The sequence below is a fragment of the Euprymna scolopes genome, chromosome 18, assembly GCF_053919585.1.
Source record: "Euprymna scolopes isolate OS-2025 chromosome 18, ASM5391958v1, whole genome shotgun sequence".
NCBI lineage: Eukaryota > Metazoa > Mollusca > Cephalopoda > Sepiida > Sepiolidae > Euprymna > Euprymna scolopes.
The window spans coordinates 23,835,686-23,856,038 of record NC_136499.1 but is presented as its reverse complement, the minus strand read 5'-3'; the positions used below and the strand labels follow the sequence as shown (position 1 = coordinate 23,856,038).

General features: G+C 31.3%; 2 protein-coding genes across 2 annotated transcripts in view; one reads left to right on the top strand and one right to left on the bottom strand.

The window, feature by feature from the left end:
* Positions 1-20,353, bottom strand: part of LOC145297525 (dol-P-Man:Man(5)GlcNAc(2)-PP-Dol alpha-1,3-mannosyltransferase-like) — a 209,071-nt gene that overhangs the window by 156,510 nt on the left and 32,208 nt on the right. The gene's annotated exons all lie outside the window — the stretch shown is intronic.
* LOC145297524 (uncharacterized) overlaps positions 1-20,353 on the top strand; it is a 60,589-nt gene that overhangs the window by 21,924 nt on the left and 18,312 nt on the right. Inside the window, exons 2-3 of the mRNA XM_080143440.1 lie at positions 13,125-13,632; positions 17,291-17,466. Of these exons, the coding sequence (XP_079999566.1) occupies positions 13,125-13,632; positions 17,291-17,466 (684 nt within the window). The remainder of the gene's footprint in view (positions 1-13,124; positions 13,633-17,290; positions 17,467-20,353) is intronic.

The following is a 20,353-nucleotide window of genomic DNA, read 5'->3' as shown; positions in this document are numbered from 1 at the left end:
AGTGTGATGCGCTATAAGGCAAATCAACCAAAGCAAACACTCAAAATAAATATTTGAAGATATTAGTAACTTTAACCAAACTGACTGGTTTCAGCTTTAAATAACAAAAAGTAGCTGATATGCTTTAAAAGAAAACCACCAAAACAATCTAATGTTATGATTTCATAGAAAGTCAAAATTATTTTTCATATGAGAAATGTATTGGTAGGTTCAACTTTAGAAACTTGTATTCAATTGTTACAATGAATCGTTTACAGTTTTTATTGTTTGGACAAGGAATATAAATTTTGCTTTTGATTTTACGAAAAGTTAATAAAGTTGGATTTTAAAACTTTTTTCCAGTGTGTGTGTGAGGGGGGGGAGACAGTAAACAATGATGAATAATTGAGTATGAAGATCTGGCGCTTTTGGTAAAAAAACAAAAATCCACAAACGCTAGATTTTGAACTTGTAGCAAAGTTCAGTGTATTGATTGGAATCATTTCAGACCATTTAGGGATATTTGGCAAGAGAACTTAACGCCAATAAATGGATTTTGTTTGAATTCAAAAGAAGAAAAAAAATCCAACTCCTCAAAGTATAGACGTATGTTGTGTTAATCACATTTCATGATATAAAATCGATCCAATTTGACATCACATGTTCACTTTTGATGATTAAAAAAGCAAAAAGATTTTTTTGTGAGAATTGGAGAAGTTCCATAAAATAGTTGAAAGCAGGTAAAAAGTTAAAGCCTCAATCAAAACGGAATTATCTATGGTGGATGAGAAGCCATATTTGATGCATCGTCAGTTGTGTAGAGTTGGCACATGAAACATTCTGCTCTGTCTATGATTACTCTTGTTATAGTTTAAAATTATCTGCAAAAGAATGTTATTTTAAATTTATTACAAGTTGCAGTTGATGAAAATGATGTAATAGCATTTTATGTGATCACAAGTAGGCTATACAAAACAAAGTTAGCAAATGCGATGTAAGTGGTAGAATTTGGTCATAACTGAAATTCAAGGCTTGTTTATTTTGACAGATTTTGAAGAATAAAACGTGGTAGGTGAATTAAAATAAGCATTTAGGTGTTTCTGTTTAGGGAAGAATGTTTAAAAATACAAACATTTAATAAATATGATTAGCTGATTGGAAAACTGACTGAAAAGTAATGGGATTGTGTCACAAACAATTTATTTCCATTGCAAATTCCATGTTTTCTATTTCAACATATCCTCATTCCCTTGAGTCTAATGCACTATCCCATCCTTCTCTGCCATATTTCCATACTACTGCATTTTAAATCCTGTTTTTCCGTGAGTCTTGCTTGGCAATGCCTGGCAGATTATACTGAGTAAATGAAAGTCAATACAAAAAATAAAAACCTAAGAAATGAAATTTACTGTTTTATTTATTATTTATTGTGAAAAGTTTTTTTTCTTTGAATTAATGAACAATTATTCTTAAAAGGAACAAAGAATGTGCGGGGGGGGGTTATGTTTTTCGTAAAACTTTTTTCAAAGAAAACATGTCTTTTTTGGTATTTATAACAATCTTGAAGATTTTTGTGTTTTTTCTTTTTTTGTTTTATGAACCAAATTTTTTTCCAAAGAAGTTTTGTCTTTGTAAGCAGCCGACGATGACGGCAAATTTTTGTTTAATGCATCTTATGCAAAAATTTCTTCAGAACACAAAGACCGTTTCCGGCGACTCCAGGATAGCTTCCAGCCTAGAATTGTTCATTATCCTTGTCACAAGAATAAACACTTGTTTTTGCAATGGATCTTTTGAAGCGCAATGAAACTCTCCCTTTTCTTTTTTTTTCTTTCTTCCAATTTGGAGTCATCTTCTCATGTCTCTTTTAATGACTCCGTTTCTCTTTGTATAAGCTCACTCGGCATTTTCCAGGGTGGTTTGCATTGTCTCCTTGGCGCTGACGAGTGAGACTCACAGAAAAACGGGATTTAAGATGCAGTAGTACCAAAATTTCATTACACAAAATCAAGCATTTGAGCTACCAGTTCCACAGCCCTGTTTGTGATAACCATTTTCTCTTTCTCTTTTTAGAAATCCAATTATTTTATTATATACCAATCTAAGAACAATAAAACAAAAAATGTCTTAACTAATTTCTTGACATGTAAGATTAAACAATTCATAAAAGTATACTATTTCTATACTTGTAGATTAAATATAAAAAGATTAGCATGTAATTTTTTTTCTCAAAGAAATGTTATTTATGGAACCTCCTTATTATTACTAAGAATTAAAATCGTCAAAAGTATCAGTACGTTATTTTTCAATACATCTTTTAAACGATACATTATTTATACCTTTTTTGTATTTCAGATTTGTATAACATTATGATGCTATCAAATTAAAAAACATGTTATTAAATTTACGATTTACCATTCTCCTGCTAATCCCAAATGGCACTTTTAATAAAGAATGAAAGTATGTTTTTAGGTACTTAAGCTTTGTAAGTGGACTTGCCTATGTTTAGATAACATGCAACATATTGAGCCATTTATCAGTTGTTATTGAAAAAAGCATTGCACATCATTTTTTAATGCTAGTATCGTAATAATCCTACTAAGAACCAATTAACTTGTTGACCTAAATGATGTGATAACAACAAAATGGAGGCATGGTTGTGTTGAATAACCACTGTTTGCATAAATGTGGGAATAATCGCTTACTGTTAGGAAAATAACTTGATATTTTTTTTATTCAAACCTTAAATTTATCTTTGTTTGATTAGGGTGAAATTGTAAAGTGTTTTTTTCTGTTAGATGTAAACGACTGTTTAGATTTGTTTTTCTTTCTCTTGTCCTCACGTGTATTCATTATTTAATTATTGGAATTCTTTTGAGAAGAGTGATTTGCATATTTGGTTTATTTGCGGACTATTGTCCTCATCTTTTATAGCCGTTGTTTCACAATGTTTCGGTCAACTATTCCTCTGGCCTTCATCTGGTTGTTAACCACGATGGGATAAGAATACTGAATCTTCAACTGTATCCTCAGTAATTACTGCCTTCCATAGTTGTCGTTTCACCATGTCATATGGCACATGGTTTGTCTCCCTCTCCCCCTCTGCGACGAGTCGTATGGCATGTGGTTTGCCTCCTCCTCCCCCTGAGACGAGTCGTATGGCATGTGGTTTGCCTCCTCTTCCTCCTGCGATGAGTCATATGGCATGTGGTTTGCCTTTCTCCCCCCCCCTCCGCAACGAGTTGTATGGCATGCGGTTTGCCTCCCCCCATCCCCTGCGACGAATCGTATGGCATGCGGTTTGCCCCTGCCCCCCAGAATGAGTCGTATGGTATGCGGTTTTTTGTCTCCATCCCCCCCCCCCCCCGACGAGTTGTAGGGCATGACCTGCGATGAGCAATGTGGCATGTTGTTTGTCCTCCACCCACCCACAATGAGTAGTATGGAATGTGGTTTGACAATTCATATGTTATGTTGTTTGCCTCCCCAGATGAGTTGCACATTTTTTATACTATCTTTTAACATGAAATGGTGATATTCTTGATCCATTTAGAGAGGTGTCTAAAAAGTAATGGAATTGGTGTTTTGTTTTGGTTTGATCTCATCCCTTTCATTTTTCCTCTTGAGAAAGGGATGAATCCATCACTCACCTCTCTAGCTCTGGGTTAAATATAACACCCAAGACGCTCAAACCTTTATAGGACAACTATTATAGGAGGAGAAAAACTATATAATACCTGCAACCAGCTAGGTCTTTATCACATGGTATACATTGACTCTGAACGTTGATCACTTATTTGGTGTAGAGTGTTTTTCTCAACGTTAAGCAAATTAATGCTTGAAAGGTTATCTGATAATTTTGTACGTATTGACATTGACAAAAATAGAGGAAATATGATTGTAAAAAAAAAAAAAGTGAAGCAATTTATTTTGTTGATTTAATTTTCATATTTTTCTGCCAAACAATTTCATAGAATGATTGTTATCTCATTTTCTGTTAAAATATCAAAATTCTGAATCTTATAAGTTGTCCAAAGTACAAGTAACAATGGCCGAAATTTTCAATACAAATTGCCAGTTATTTGTGTTAATAGGTTATCAGGCTTATTTATCACTATTGGTGTAAAGCGTTTATTTCTATTTTTAATCAGGTCGAGATGGGAATGCTGCAAAAGACATATCCATTTGCTTTATTAGAATTGTCTAAGCATCTCTAATCTGACTCTGATATACTTGGAGTCCCAATTTCAATATTGTACATAAAAACTTGCCTGTTACCAGATCAGGCTATCTGAAGATCTTGACTTACTGACCTAAAATGCACCAAATATTGACATAATAGTTTTTCTTTTTCTTTCGCTTTGCAATATTTAATTATGTTCTGTAAAACCAAAAACAATAATTTCTTCTATAAAAAAAAAAGAAGCAAACCAAATGCCATAAATAAAGAACTTGAAACAAAAGCTTTTAACAAAATGAATGAATTCAGCATTAAATAACCTAACAAAGGTTGATATGTCATAAAACAAAGTAAGCAAACCAAACACCATGAATAAATATTTGAAGATATAAAGAACTTGAAGCATAAAAGCTTTTGCCAAAAAGACCAGATTTTGCATCAAATAACCCAAAAAAGGGTTGATATGTTGTAAAATAAGCAAACCAAATATCACAAACAGATATTTGAAGATATAAAAACTTTTAACAAAATAAACGGATTCTGCATTAAATAACCCCAAATTGCTACAAAACAAACTTGTGTCCTTGAAATATAAGATGACAAAATATGCCCGTACTAGCAGGGAGACCCAACGTTGCCCGGGATTCAATGATGATCAACGAATATTTCACACTCTTATATTTTTATTGTCATTGAAATCCGTGAAATCGCCCCAGGAGGAAGCTTCACATGCCTCCATGCAGTAACTTAGTCCAAAATATATGTTATTCTACATTGCACTCTAGAGAACCTACTGTTTCTTTTATAAAATTATTTTATATAAACTTCTTTCAAGTTAACAAAAAAAAACAAAAAAACATTAAGAAATTTACATGCAAGGTTTGAACCTACAAACCAAATCATGCAAAAACAAAAAAAAAAAAAAACATTAAGAAATTTACATGCAAGGTTTGAACCTACAAACCAAATCATGCAAAAACAAAAAAACAAAAAAAAAAACACAAATTTTCAAATCTTATAAAATTTTTTACAGCTAATGAAAAAAAAAAAAAGAAATTTACGTGCAGAGTTTGAACCTACAAATCACGTCATGCAAAAAAAAAAAAAAAAAAAAAAAAAAACGCTGTGAACTTACCCACAGTAGAATTTTCACGGCCTGTTGTTCTATCATTGTTGCTAAGCAATGACATGGAAAAAACTGATGATAGATAAATTAAAATAACAGTTTTTATTATTGGTAATTATTGGGGGTATTCTGAGACAAAACTTAACTAAGATCACTCTCAGACTTACACACTAAAGTTCTGTAAATTTTAAAGGTAACTATTTCTCCTGTAAAAATGACTGAAGTCAAAGTAAATATGTTGCGTTAGAAATCTTAAAATTAGTCAAATACAATTATAGTAATAATAATAATAATAATAATAATAATAATGACAATGATAATAACAATAATGATGATAATAATAATAATACATGATAAAAAATACCTAGTAAAAAAAAAAAAGAATATTGAAAACTTTGTTATCACTAATTTACCTCTGGTGCTCAGGCTGTCTGAAGATACTGATTTCCTGACCTGAGATGCATTAAACATTGATGCTATTGTTCTTTTTTTCTTTCGCTTTGTAAAACTTAATTATGTTTGACAAAATCTAAAACAACAATTTTCTTTGACAAAACAACTAAACCAAACACCATGAATAAATATTTGAAGATATAAAGAACTTGAAGCATAAAAACTTTTCGAAAATTACTGGATTCAGCATTAAATAATGCAAAAAGTAAGATAAAGTAGTCAAACGAAACTAGTTTATTTTTTTTTATAAAAAGATAATTTAATATTGATACTACAAAGATTTTTCATTTATTAAATGATGACAAAACACACTGAATTCTCAAAGCCTTTAAAAACATGCAATTCTCTTTAAAATAAAACAAAATAATATATAGGCTATATAAAGTATTAGAAATACTTATATGCACTTATAGGGCCAAACACATTCGAACCAGTACGAGGAAACAGGCAAATATAATAACATTGTTTTTTTTTTTGTTTTTTTTCAACAGTTTGTATTTATTTGCTTCCCCACTGAGCAAATTAGGCACAAGGCCGTTTTTTAATGTGGAAAGTGAAGGGGAGGGGATCAGCTCTCCCCGGGGGTGAGGGAACTGGATAGTGACAATTGGTATGGTTTCCCCTACATTGACCAATAACTGATTGCTACAAGAGTAATGGTCTTATATGTAGGGTTGCCCCCACATATGGTCTTTGATTGCAGTATCTGCCGGAACAGATACTACACTTTTGAACTTTGATCTTGGCCAAAAGGCCAAGCAATCCCCAAAAATGTTTTTTTTTTTCTACAGAGTTTAAATATATCCAATGATGACAAACATCACATTTAATAATGACAATTCAACATCTTTTACTTATAATCGTCTTCAAAGTGAGAAAAACTATGAAAATTTAAACATTTATACAACAGCCACTTTCATGTTAAGATGTTACATATTTATAAGTATATTTGAATAGGAACAAGCACATCTTTGAAATCATTATCTCGTAATATTAAAATGAAAACATTGGAAAACCAAGTAATGCTGTATTTTTTTTATTTATTAAACTAGCGGGGGTACCCGGCGTTGCCCGAGTGTTTGTTTCCGGGACGGGGGGAGGGAGTTTTAAAAAATGCTATGGTAGGTAAGTAGGAAGGATCAAACCCGGAGTCATGAGTAAAAGTAGGAAAATAAAGTGTGAAAAAAAAAACAAAAAAAAAAAACATCTGCAACGTTAACAGTTCGGCCACCAAGAAAAGTCCATTCCAGTTGTTTAGGAAAAAAAAAAAAAAAAACGACTACGGTAGGTCGGCGCGAACGTGAAAATATAATGTGAATTGTCCAGCACGCTAACCACTACACCACAGAGCACTGCAGCTTAGTTTAGTGATTTTAAATAACTTCACATGAAAGAACTACGAAGCCAAACTGGTGTTCTCTTCTCAACTGTTCCTTGTGAACGATCCCCAAACGGTGTTAAGTGGTGGCAGGGGGAGGAGGAATTTATTAGAGAGAAAATATTTTACCACTTCCATTGATCTTAACCGATTTTGGCCGTGACTTCTCAGCAGAAAAAGTATAGAAATCTAAGATTATCGAGGAATTTGAGAAATAATAAGCCTATAACACACCTCAGATATTGTTCTGCCGTTTGTGCATATTATATTTGCATGAAATATCTTGATTTTTAATCCTATTAATGTCAAAATCAGACGGGAAAAAATGAGTTCATTTTATTTATATAGAGAAGAGATGAAAAAGGAAAATCATTTTTATTTAATTTTTGAGACATTTTGTGGAATCCACCTTACATTACAAAGTCTTTTATGATTATTTTTTTATTTTTTATTTTAATCATTTTGGTCGTGATGTTGTCCATGAATGATTTTCCTAGAAGAGAAAGTTGAACATCTGATCTTGACGATTTCATTAAAGTCAGATTTTAATGTCACGTGGTTAGTGCATATATTTGAATTTAAATAGGAACAAACATATCTTTAAAAGCATTATTTTGTAAGGTTAAAATGAAGACATTAGAAAACGAAGTAATGCTGTAATTTCTTTTTTATTAAATTGAAAATGAAAATCATTTCTATTTTCTGTGAAATTTTCAGTAGAATCCACCTTAATTATAGAAGACTTTGTAATATGTTTTTTTTCTTCCTTATTTTGATGGTGTTAAGTCCATGTGTGATTGCTCTAAAAAAGAAAGTTGACCATCCAATTTTCTTGAGTTTTATTAAGTCAAATATGGATGACGTGTCACATGGTTGGCGCTTATATTTGAATTTGAATAAGAACAAACACATACTTGAAAGCATTATTTTTTAAGGTTAAGATGAAAACATTGGAAAACAGAGTAGAAAACAAAACAAAAAAAACACATATTACAAAGTCTTCCCTGATTTAAGTGGATTTCATTCAGTGAAATTAAATAAAAATGATTTTCATTATTCAGCTTTCCAATGTTCTAATTTTAACCTATAAGAAGTAATATTTTGAGACCAATAGAAAAGTCTCTTATAGAAATGCATGAATGTGCAAGAAAAAAACTACTGACAAAAATGTTGTTCTGAACTTCCATGTGACATACTGACAAAAATTATGTTACAAACTGAAGCCTGACTGACAAAACCTCTTATAAAGATGCATGGATACCACTAAAAACATTAAGAAACTTTTTTCTTTCTTTTTTTTTTCTCAACCTAGTTCCTTGTGTTTAATCAATTAATAAGAACAATGTGGAAAAAAGGCATGAAACAGTTGTTCACCATTTTAAAATTGAATACTTGACAAAATTTTGAAGGCAGTGACATCAATAAAATTATTCAAAATGTAATCATATTAAATGTCGGCACTTCTAGTAATTATGTAAATTGTAAATAGCTGTGAAAACACGAAAGTGTAGGTTTACAAATTTAGTTTTATAATTATCCCAACTGGGTCTTTTGGTTGAAGAAGTTTGATGTTTAAAAAACTTCTGATGCTGCTGTTTGATGCATTATTTAAGTGTATTTTGATAACATTAAAAAATACATTTCATAGTTTGTTTACAATATTGTTAAAGTTTTAATTAAAAATAAAAAAAAATGAATGATTTTACTCCATAAAACTTGAATAAAAACAATCGTTTATTTATTTTTTTTTTTTCCTCCCATAATTTCTCACCAGTGCCATATGGTGTCATTGTTATTGTTCAACCTCACTTATTGATAAGACGATTTATAAACAGGAACTTCTTTTATTGCATTTTTTCTCCCTTTTTTCTTTTGTTTATTAAACATTGTGGCACCAGATTCGTGAGTTTTATTGTCTACTTTTTTTGTTTTAAGATGTTCACATGTTTCAGACAAACCTTTGTTTGAAACGAGACACATGAAGTCAACAGTGTTCACTATCACATATGTTTCACAATTCAACTGATTTTATTATTATTTTTTTTTTCTATTAAATTGAGGACCCAAACATATTAATGCATATATTTTATGACATTTTTCTCTTCAAAATACAAAGTCTATTTGTAAAAGAAAAAAATTATATAGATATACAAATGGTTAAGGACGGGCCAGTTGAACAATTTTAATCTTTATCGTTTTAGAAGAGCAAATTTCACGTTTTATGGAAACAAATGTACAAACATAGAAACGATTCTCAGGATTGTGGTGCACCAAATTATATATATGCCCTTCTCATCCTCTCTGTCTCCTGTACAAGAATTCCTATTTAGAGATTACTCATTATAAACAAATATGTTAAAGTTTGTACTTGCAATGAATTAAATCTTCAGCATCTATTCAATAAATTAGATATTTTATAAATAAATTTTCAGAAAAGGGAACGATTAATGGAATTTAAGTTTGGGTCTGATTGATACACATGAGCAGTAAGTTTTTTTTTTCTTGCAATACTGTTTAAAGAGATTATATAATTGTTTATGACGTTTGTAGTAAAGGGACGAAGTTAAAGAAGACTTAAGAATTGTGAAGAAACCATCCCTTCTGGGACTTCATTGCAGCTCTCCACCCTGATTGGGATCTTCTGAGATGCAATGATTCATGGGTGCAATATTTTGCAGTTTGTGGAAACAAACGATTTGTTTTTTTTACTTTCTTTTGTGAAAAGAACATTTTTTTTCATGAATAACAAAGTTTTCATTACAATTGTATAAAATATGAAGAAATATGCCAAACTTTAATAACTTTTGAAAATATAGACATTTTGAAATTTCAGAAATTTATTTCTTTGAAATTTACTAAAATTTAGCAGCCTTATTCATATTGTATTATGGAAAACACACACACACACACACACACACACATATGTATATACTTACAATTATAATGAAATATATACTTTTAAGATATATATTCAATAAGATTTTCAAATTGTCACAATTTCAATAAAAATGAATTTTCATTTTTAAATCATATATATCGTTAGTTATCATTCCAAAACCAGAAGATGTATTTATTTCACACTCATTGTATTTTATTCAGATATTAATGTAATATGTCTTACACATGTTTTGTTGAATAGCAGAAATTCAACAAACAACTCATCAGAGACAGATATATATATTCCTTGAAAAAAAAAAAAACAATTGGAGAGTGTGTTTTTTTCGTTCCTTGAAATAAAAAGGATATGGTGAAGGAAAAATGTTGATAAAAGGAAATGGTAATCTTTTAAAATTCACAAAATCATATATATATATATATATATGATGAGCTGTGAAACAGCGAAACAGTACTGTATGTGGATGACTATAGTGCTCCTCACCTTGAGTTGAGCATATTGAGAAGTGAAACACGAATTACCATTAGCATATAAGCGACGCTCTTTGTGTAAACAAATCGAGCGGAGGTATTCCAGACGATATCATAACATCGTTAAACTCACTACTCGTTCAAGCAGCCGCCAATAGCGTAATGGTTAGGAGCCTTGACTGCCGTACAAACGGTCGGGTTTCAATCCTGGCTTGAGGTAGTTGCCTGTCTAGCCGCACTGATGAGCTGTGAAACAGCGAAACAGTACTGTATGTGGATGACTATATATATATATATATATATATATATATATATATCTGTCTCCAATTAGTTGTTTGAGCTTCAACTATTCAATGAAACATATGTAAGATATAACTACATTAACATCCGAATAAAATACTATGAATGTGAAATAAATACATCTGGTTTTTAAATGATAACTAGTGATATATATATATATATATATATATATATATATATATATATATATATATATATATATATATATATATGTATGTATACACACACACACGGTGTGTTGTGTCCATAAAAGATAAAGTAATTTCTGTAGTAAATTTTGAGTAGGAGAACTCAATGTGATGCAAAGCAAGAAAGAAGAAACACAACTTGTTAGCCATTTCTCGTTCTAATTGATTTCACCTTACCAGAAGCAGTGCTGTTTATCAGATGAAGTTAGGCTAGAAGTGGTTTAACTGTTAGACCACTGCCAACCTAACTTCGCTTGATGAACCCCGCCGCCCCTGGCAAAGTGAAATAAATTAGAATGAGAAATGGCTAACAAGTTGTGTTGAGTTTCTTTTTTCTAACTCTGCATCTCAGAATGTAAACTCCACATGTCAACATTGTATTAATACTTTGTTGCAAATTACATATTTTCACCTTGGCTGATTGATCATCTAATGGGTGTGGTTGAAACGTAATCTTGAAAATTCTAAACTTTTAAAACCTAGCAAGAAGTTGTATTAAATAAGCAAGTATTTGTAATGTCATGCTATGCATGAGTGTTCATGAATCTAAAAATAAACATCAAATTCATTGGAATTTACGTAAGCAAGAAACATTGACGTCTACAAATAATAAATAGCAATTGTATGTAAATAAAAAATAAAATAAAAAAAGAGGTACCATAAATCAGTAACATATGAAGGCTGGAGAGTATATCAGCAGAAATATATTTGAAATAAAAATCATAAAAGTTTGTGACTATCCGAAAAACATCTTCCCAAATTGTTTTATTGAAAAGATATGTTTCTTTCATTATTGTATTTGTATGAGGATGATAATCGACAGAAAACATTGCAAATAACTTGTGTGTTTATGCAAAGTTCCATTGTGTAGGGGAAAGAGTCTTAACTGCTCATTTGGCCACGTCTAGCCATACTGAAGAGCCGTGAGATGGTAGAACAACTGTGTTTGAACGACTATACATAAAGTTTAGAAAATCGATGGCAAAACTTTAGTATTATGTTCTATAGCTGTGTAAATAAGCCTCTTTGTTGAAGCAGTTACTTTTGTAATAGCATTCCATTACTAATTTCCTTTTTGGTCCATTTTTTCCTTTTGTGAAGTCTTTGGTTCTTGCTGATCATATTTATTTACTGTATTGGGTTTGTTGTATTCTGTTATTTGAAATAAGAAAGGTTAACATTCTCAGGATGCTGACCTGGTCTCCCATGTTGGTCATCGTAACAGTTTTTGCCGATTATGATGCTCAGATTTTTATTTTGAATTCTACAGCTTTTATGTTTCATATTGTTTTTCATGGTTTTGTTAGTATATGTGGCAACATCAGGTATAGTGTTTATGTCTCCCATATGTAGAAAAAAACATTGCACTATCACACCTACACATTGTAGATGTGTTAGATGTTTGCAATAAAAAATATTGATCAATATTTGTTTCAATGGCCTATAATTCTGAAACCAAGTGTTTCTGGATCTATTTACATATATAGAATATAATCCCAAAGTTATGTGATTGATTTTCCAAACACTGTGTGCATCTCTGTGTATACTTATAGCAAGTGAGATATATAAAAAAATTTGTACTTGATTCCTGATGGATGCATAGATTCACATTCTAAGATCTTTTTTATAATCAAGCTATATATTCACTTTAACCTTCAATTAATTAGTAGCCTTGATTTTATGGAACCCATTTCCACATTTTCCATTTCTTCGTTTCTTTCATGACAAGTCTTTGATGCTGTTTGCTTCTAAGTGAGTTGTTTGATCAAAAGACAACCTAGATTTTATCTCATTTGCTTATATGAAGATTTTGTTAGAATTTTTTGTTTTTGACGATATTTGTGTTATTGTTTTCAAAATTATGTTTTTGGAACTTTCATATTTTTTAAGTCATTTTTGAAGCTTACTATTAGATTTTTTTTTTTTTAAACATGTTTTTATGTTCATATTTATTAAGAAAAAAGTGTACTTGGCAAAACAATCAGTGTATTAGTTCATCATCAGTTTTGGAATTCATTTAATATTTGTTTAATCTTGGTATAGGACTGTTTTTTTTTCCTCAATGGATTTCCTAACCAGACAAATACCACAAATGTTTGATAGACAATACTTTTATTTAAAATTTTTTTTTACTTTCTTCTTGTTTCATTTCAGACAAATATGGACTTTAATGACAATCTCACATTCGACACAGAATTTGAAGACCTTTTTAGTGATACACTTGGAATACCCGACTCATCACCAGAAAATGATCTAATTAATTCTGAAGAATTGTGTCTATCACCAATTCCATTGGCTACAACAATTTCTTCAAAGAAAGCTGAAGAAGATGAGGAGGTGGATGAAGAAGCAGATCTACTGAAAAATCAAGAGATGACAGAAGTTATTCACTCTGACCATGATTATGTCCAACGTTCGCCATTGTCCTTTGATAGCAGTAGTGGATCGTCTCCTGTCACCCCTCAATCTGTGGAAAGTGACGAACTCAGTCCCAATCAGTCGTTGAATAGCATCTCTGATGGTCAAGGAGAGGAAGATGAAGACGATCAACAGATCCACTTGAGTGATGGCAGCGTTATGTTAGTTGAAGAGGAATTCACAGATGATTATTCTGCTATAAACTTGAATACCATCAGCACTTCCGGTCTCTCAATAGAATTAGGTGAGTATTTTTACTTTTTTTCAAACTCATAATTCCACACATTATGTGTATGGAGCTATCATTTAGTTTGATGGCTACCTTGGAGACACCATGGTTGTTCTGGCCATTGAAACTCCATTAATTTTCCCAACCATACTGTAATGAAGATAAACATTACCTAACAGAGCCTATTTCTCTTTAATTTACTTATTTAGGATAAATAATTTTCAATTGTGATTAAAAATTAGTACAAACCTGATTTCTTTTGTACAGTATGCAGTGTTCGCATCAAGCAAGGAGAATGAAAAGAATAAAATGGCCGCTGTGTTTACTTATAGGCTGGTGATCTCATAAGGTAACAAGACTTCAAAGAAGCTAATATGCATATGAAAGGCAGATGGTTTCCATAAAAAGCCTGTTAATCAGAGACGGGCATTCTTTTTGTCAGATGTCTATTGAATTTTGAGACCGAGAATTGTGAGAAAGAAGAATTAGCTGTGTATTGAAATTTTGATACCAAGAATTCTGAAGAAAGAAAAAAATAGTTTACTGCGTCAATGATCATAGAACAGAAACGGATTTTTTAAGGTCTACTATATAAATTTAAATTAGTCTATTTCACAAAGTTAGCAGTAGCCTTGAATCTGACAAGTTAATATTTGATTCTGATTAGCTAAATTTGTGTCTCCTTCACATTTTTTTTTACAATAAAAACAGGTGTTTTGTTTCTGTTTCTTTCAAAAATATACTTTTTCCAGCTAGGAAGATTGTTAAAATTGAAATATTTTTCAATAATAACCTAAAGAGCTGCATCTGCTTACAACATCAATAAAAAATTTTTTTGTTTATATCCATTAGAGGCGTTGAGTGAAATTTGAAAATAAAATAAGATACGTATTGAACATATTTGGAGCCAAATAACTGCAACGCGAAATTTTTTTATAAAATAAAAAAAATATATAGATTGACAACGGAGTATATCTCTGAAATATATTTCTAAAGAAATAAACACCCGTTTATTTTATAAAAAAATTTTGTGTTGCAGTTATTATTTTTGTTTATTTTTATTCATTTTTATTTTCAAACTTAAAAAATTTACAGATCAAACTAAAATAAGAAAAAAATCTGAAAAATTTGAAGAAAAAGTTTTTACTTTTTGATATACCAATTTAGTATTTTATGTTTACTAAACGAAATTACAATGAAAAGTAAATTCTTTAATTCCTCAAAAGTTGAGAATTTATTTTGGCAAAAGTTTTTATATTGAGATTCCATTTAGTCTTTACAACGGTTAAAATTATAACTAAACCCACTTTATTATTTATTTCAAATAATGCTGCAAGAAATATTATAGATACTTTGAGTTAAAGAGCAAATATTGCCCATATGCCAACAGCAATAAAAAATCAGTATCTATCTGACGGGCATATGGCAGAGAGCTTTACATAGTAAAACATAAATATATCTTTAAAATACAAGTTTTTACATTTAAAAAGAAAAGCAAAAGGATTACCAGTTTTTATATGATAATTTTTGGCTAATTTTTATATGAAACTGTAGCAAATTAAATGGAGCGTATAGGAAGGACCATTGGTAAAGTGGAAATGGAAGGAAAGATAATATTGATATTAAAAATTTTTTGTCTATCTGCTTTTTCTTAAAATGTAATCAAACTTTGAATTTTGAATAATTAAAGCTTAGTTGAATTTTCTCATTAAACATTATGAAAAGAAAAACAAATTTCACAAAAAGTAAAATCAGAATTAATGAAAATTTGATCTATTATTAGTATTTTATCAGTTTTCTTTTTGTTAATTAAACTATGTTGGATTAACATACCTACATAGTTTGAAGAAGTTTATCCTAGTAATTGTCTGTATTTTTGAAATGAGGTGTTTTCATTGATTGAGATTGTCGGACTGACTTCCTCATCTTGGTTGTTATAGACACAACATTTCGGCCGTTTTGCCCTCCGGCCTTCATCAGGTGTTTTGTATCGAACTGGGGAACCGTTTGTTAGGAGTCTCGAACTCAACCCTTTATTATTATTACAGGGGTACCGCGTTCGGACTCCAGCTAGGCTCTTGGACATAGTTGCTGATTCTCTGTTTTGAATGTTACTTTTCACTGCCTTCGTTCAGGATTGAACTCAGCACCTTTGGGTAACTGTAAACTTTGATACAACGTCTAGGACCACTCGGCCATATGTCACTAGGACACCGAACACAGTACCCCCGTAATAATAATAATGGGTTGGGTTCGAGACTCCTAACAAACGGTTCCCCAGTTCGATACAAAACACCTGATGAAGGCTGGAGGGCAAAACGGCCGAAACGTTGTGTCTATAACAACCAAGATGAGGAAGTCAGTCCGACAATCTCAATCAACTTTATCCTATTTAAACTATCAGCAAGAGGATTGGCATTTCTGCTTAATGTGAGCTCAACCGTGAAGCTCTATTAATTTCTCTTTAGGAGTAGGAGGAGTTTACTAATTGCCTACAAAAGAAGTTGTGTTACTCTGAACCATTATTGACTAACCCTTTCTGACTTTGCTGTTATTGACTTAGAGAAATGAACAGAACCACTGGTTGCAGAAATATGTAAGATGGCACCTAAATGTATCATCGAAACTCTGTTAGAATTGAAAGAATATTGAATCGATTATGAAACATGAAGGGAAAATTAGAATTATGGATACTATACAGCGTTTTATGTAAAAAGAAAAAAATAATTGTAGTACATCTGAATTTAAGTAGTTGCCAGCGGAAGCATCGTAGGTCCATAACGCAAACCAACATATTTGTGGACTGAAACTACACTCATAGTCATTAGATTAAACTGTTAGGTTCTCGTCTGTAAGTAGACAATTGAACATTGGCAAAATAACGACCAAAGAAGTTTGTGAATCACCAACCACATCTCTCTTTAATCAGCACTGCTTGAGTCCAATGGCAAGGAGAGATCCAGGATGACTGGAAACAATGCTAAAATAAGCAGAGAGCATATACAGCACCTAGAATTCCCAAATGATCACCCATATTAATACTTAACAAACCTGAAATTGCTTAATTTTGGTGATCTAACTGGACTGATTATGCTGTATATGTTATCACTAGGGCTGTGACAACAGAATATTCTTTTCATTATTTTGGCTCTCAAGTATATATCCAACACAGTAAGAAACAGTCAATCAATCAAGAACCGCATCAGTCTATATAAAAACATATAAAATATTAACGGATATATACTCAAGAGTCAAAACAATGAAAAGAATATGCTGTTGTCACATCCCTAGTTATCACTTTACTCTTTTAAAGATCATGCAATCATCAAAGATGAAATGTCTGGTGTTGAGTGTCAACACTTAAGATTTTACTCGTTTTCAAACTGCATTGTACCAAAATCTAACAATTCAAAAGAATTCAGTTGTTATCGACTTAAAAGTGACATCCATTTTATTTAAAAGGATATTTAATTAAAAATTAGTTTTATGGTAAGAAAGTGACTTATTTATTTGAACAAGGTTTATATTGATTAAATTTTTAATAAATTAAAAAGTTAAAATGGTTATTTCATTTAATTAAAAATATTTATCTGATAATTATTTCTAAAGTAAAAAGAGGACGGTAAAAAAACAACCATGGAATTTTTACAGTAATATCTTCATTTTATTTCAGGTTCTGGTGGTGAAAGCATCTCTACACACAATGCATGGGTGCTTAATGACAACATTGTTGAAACTGAACCACCTCAGACCATCAAAGTGATTCGATTGCCATCAGACAAGACTGTGGAATCTTTTACAATCAAACACAATCAAGTACAAAACACAATTTCAAATAAAAACAACAATGTAAGTATACAATTTTTTTTACACAAAACATTAATGCAGTGTATATCAACATAATCTCTTTAGTTGTACTAAATAATTTGGGCTTTTCCATTTCTTTCTTTTCCCTTAATTATTAAGAAGATTATTTCATCTGATGTTTAATTATCTCGATTGCTTTTTCACACCCCCACTTGCTGAGAAATAACAGATAATCAACCTTTGTGAAAATTAGTTGAAAATCCAAGCAATACTAAACCTAAAGTTTCTGATTTTTTTTTAGATGAGGATTAATAATTTGTATTATTTAGACTACTATTCTCATCTTGAGTGTTATTTTCACATTTTAGCCAATGTAACCGCTGACCTCCTCTAGATGCATCTTGTCAAACTCGGGAATCTTGCTGTTGAACTCAGAAATCTAAATGGAATTTCAAATGGAACCCTTTATTTAATCTAATCCATGGGGGTATCATGCTCTTCTTTCGTTAGCTATAACTGGGTAAAAGTTTTAAGTAGTTCAACCTTCAACCTCCAGAAAAGTGTCACAACTGAATTTTTACCTAGTTCTTTATCCATTACACCACTGGTTCATATAATCCAAACTTTCCCTAGTATTCCATAAATACATTTTCAATTAATATTTGTTCACTGAAATGTTTTATGACCAAAAATGTTTCTTTGTGTGTGTGAAAATCTCTCTCTCTCTCTCTCTCTCTATATATATATATATATATATATATATATATATATATATATATATTAGCAGGGCGCCCGGCATTGACCGGTCGTAAAATATGCTTAAATGTGATATTTTGATTAATGCAGATTTCATATTTATTATATCATATTGGACCCAATATAGTAATGATTTAAAACGTCAAAAAAAAAAAAAAAAAAGACTCATGCACCACCACGAGCTTCAAAATGAAAACATTTAGCTTACAACTTACTTTTTCCTTTAACATTAATACCTGAGCTATGAAGGCATGTTTGCTGCAAGGCTAAAAATTAAAACATGAACTAATTTGTAATGTTGTTGTTCGATCTTCACCTGGCAAATTTCATTTTTTTAATTTTCACACTTTTACACCGATTTTCCCTGGCTAAAACCAAAATATAAAGTTTCACATGGGTTTGAAAACTCTATATATTGTTTCATGTCTGTAGACCAAAAACTGACAGGAGTTTGGTAGGCAACATTTTTTTAAACAAAAAAAAAAAAAATATATATATATGCATACATAAATATATATAGAAAGAGGTTTGTGTTTACTATAATCTTTTTACGCAAATAGTATGCAAGTATGAATCCTGTAGAATATCTGCATAAATATAATAGTTAACTAAAGATGATCATCTCACAAGAAAACCGAAAAACTAATAAGGAATTAATTAAAATGAATGTTTAAAAGAATATGCAAATTAGCTAGATCTTTTGCAGATGAATACAATTCCACAACCCATATATAACAAAGTTGTATTTTCTTTTCAAATAAATAGAAAAAAGGGTTTTTAATATGAATATCAATACACAAAAAAACTAAAATTATAAGAGAGTGTGTGTGTATAATATATATATATATATATATATATATATAGAGAGAGAGAGAGAGAGAGAGAGAGAGATTTGAAAATATACCCAGGATTATTTTATTTATTTATTTATTTATTTATTTTTTCAAATAAATGAATTATTTTTTTAATCCAAATATTCGGCCTCATGAGCCTTCTTCAGAGTGATACTGACAATTGTTTTTTCCATTGTCGAGAACTTACACCATTGCTAAAGATCACTGATTGCTTCCAGTCTTATTGAAGGAACTGTTTTTAATGTTCAGTAATCATAGTGAGATGCGCTGGCATACATGTATAAATATTGAGATCAATTTTACTACAGTAGAAGCATTGATGCTTCTACTGTAGTAAAATTCATTTCTTTTTTTCTCTCTCTCATATACAGGGTGGCCTCAAAATCACGCACCAGTGTTAATATTTATTTTTTATTAATATAATTTTTTAATTTTATAATTTTTTATTTCAGATCAGACATGCCATTGACTACAGAGCAGCGCGTAGAAATAATTTTCTTATCTGGTTGTTATGGTGCAACCAACAGAAGTGTTGCTGAGCAATTCAACAGAAACCATCCTCATGAAAATGTGTCACACACTTCTGTCGGTCGCTTAATCAACAAATTCAGAGAAACTGGTTGCGTCGTTGACAAAAAACGAAGTGGGTGTCCAGGTTTATCTGCAGAGACACGTGCACAAGTGTTGGAAAAAATTGCAAGCAGTCCAAGGAAGTCAGTGCGAAGGGCAGCAGGTGAAATTGGTGTTCCTCGTTCAACGATGCAGAAGGTCCTCAAAGCAGAAAAGTTTCATCCTTACAAACTTCAAATTCTACACAAATTGTATGAGGATGATAGTGGCAGACGTTTAGAAATGGCTGTATGGTTTCAGGTTCAACTCGAGGAAGATCCTGATTTTGTTAGGCGAAACATGTTATTTAGCGACGAGGTAAATTTTTATGTTAGTGGAGAGGTCAATCGGTAGAACTGCCGATACTATTCGCAAGACAATCCTCATTTTATGTTAGACAGCAAAGAACACAACGGTCCCAAGATAATGGTTTGGTGTGGTTTGTGGCGCGATCATGTGTTGGGCCCTTTCTTCTTCAATCAGACAGTTACTGGCGAAAGATACCATAACATGTTGCAAAATGATTTGATACCGCAGTTTGATTTACTTGGAGACGGCAGACTTACTTGGTTTATGCAAGACGGTGCCCCGCCGCATTACGCAACGATTGTGCGTGATTGGCTCCACGAGAATTTTGAAAATTGGATTGGTCGAAGAGGTACGGTAGAGTGGTCGCCCAGGTCGCTTGACCTAAACCCTATGGACTTTTA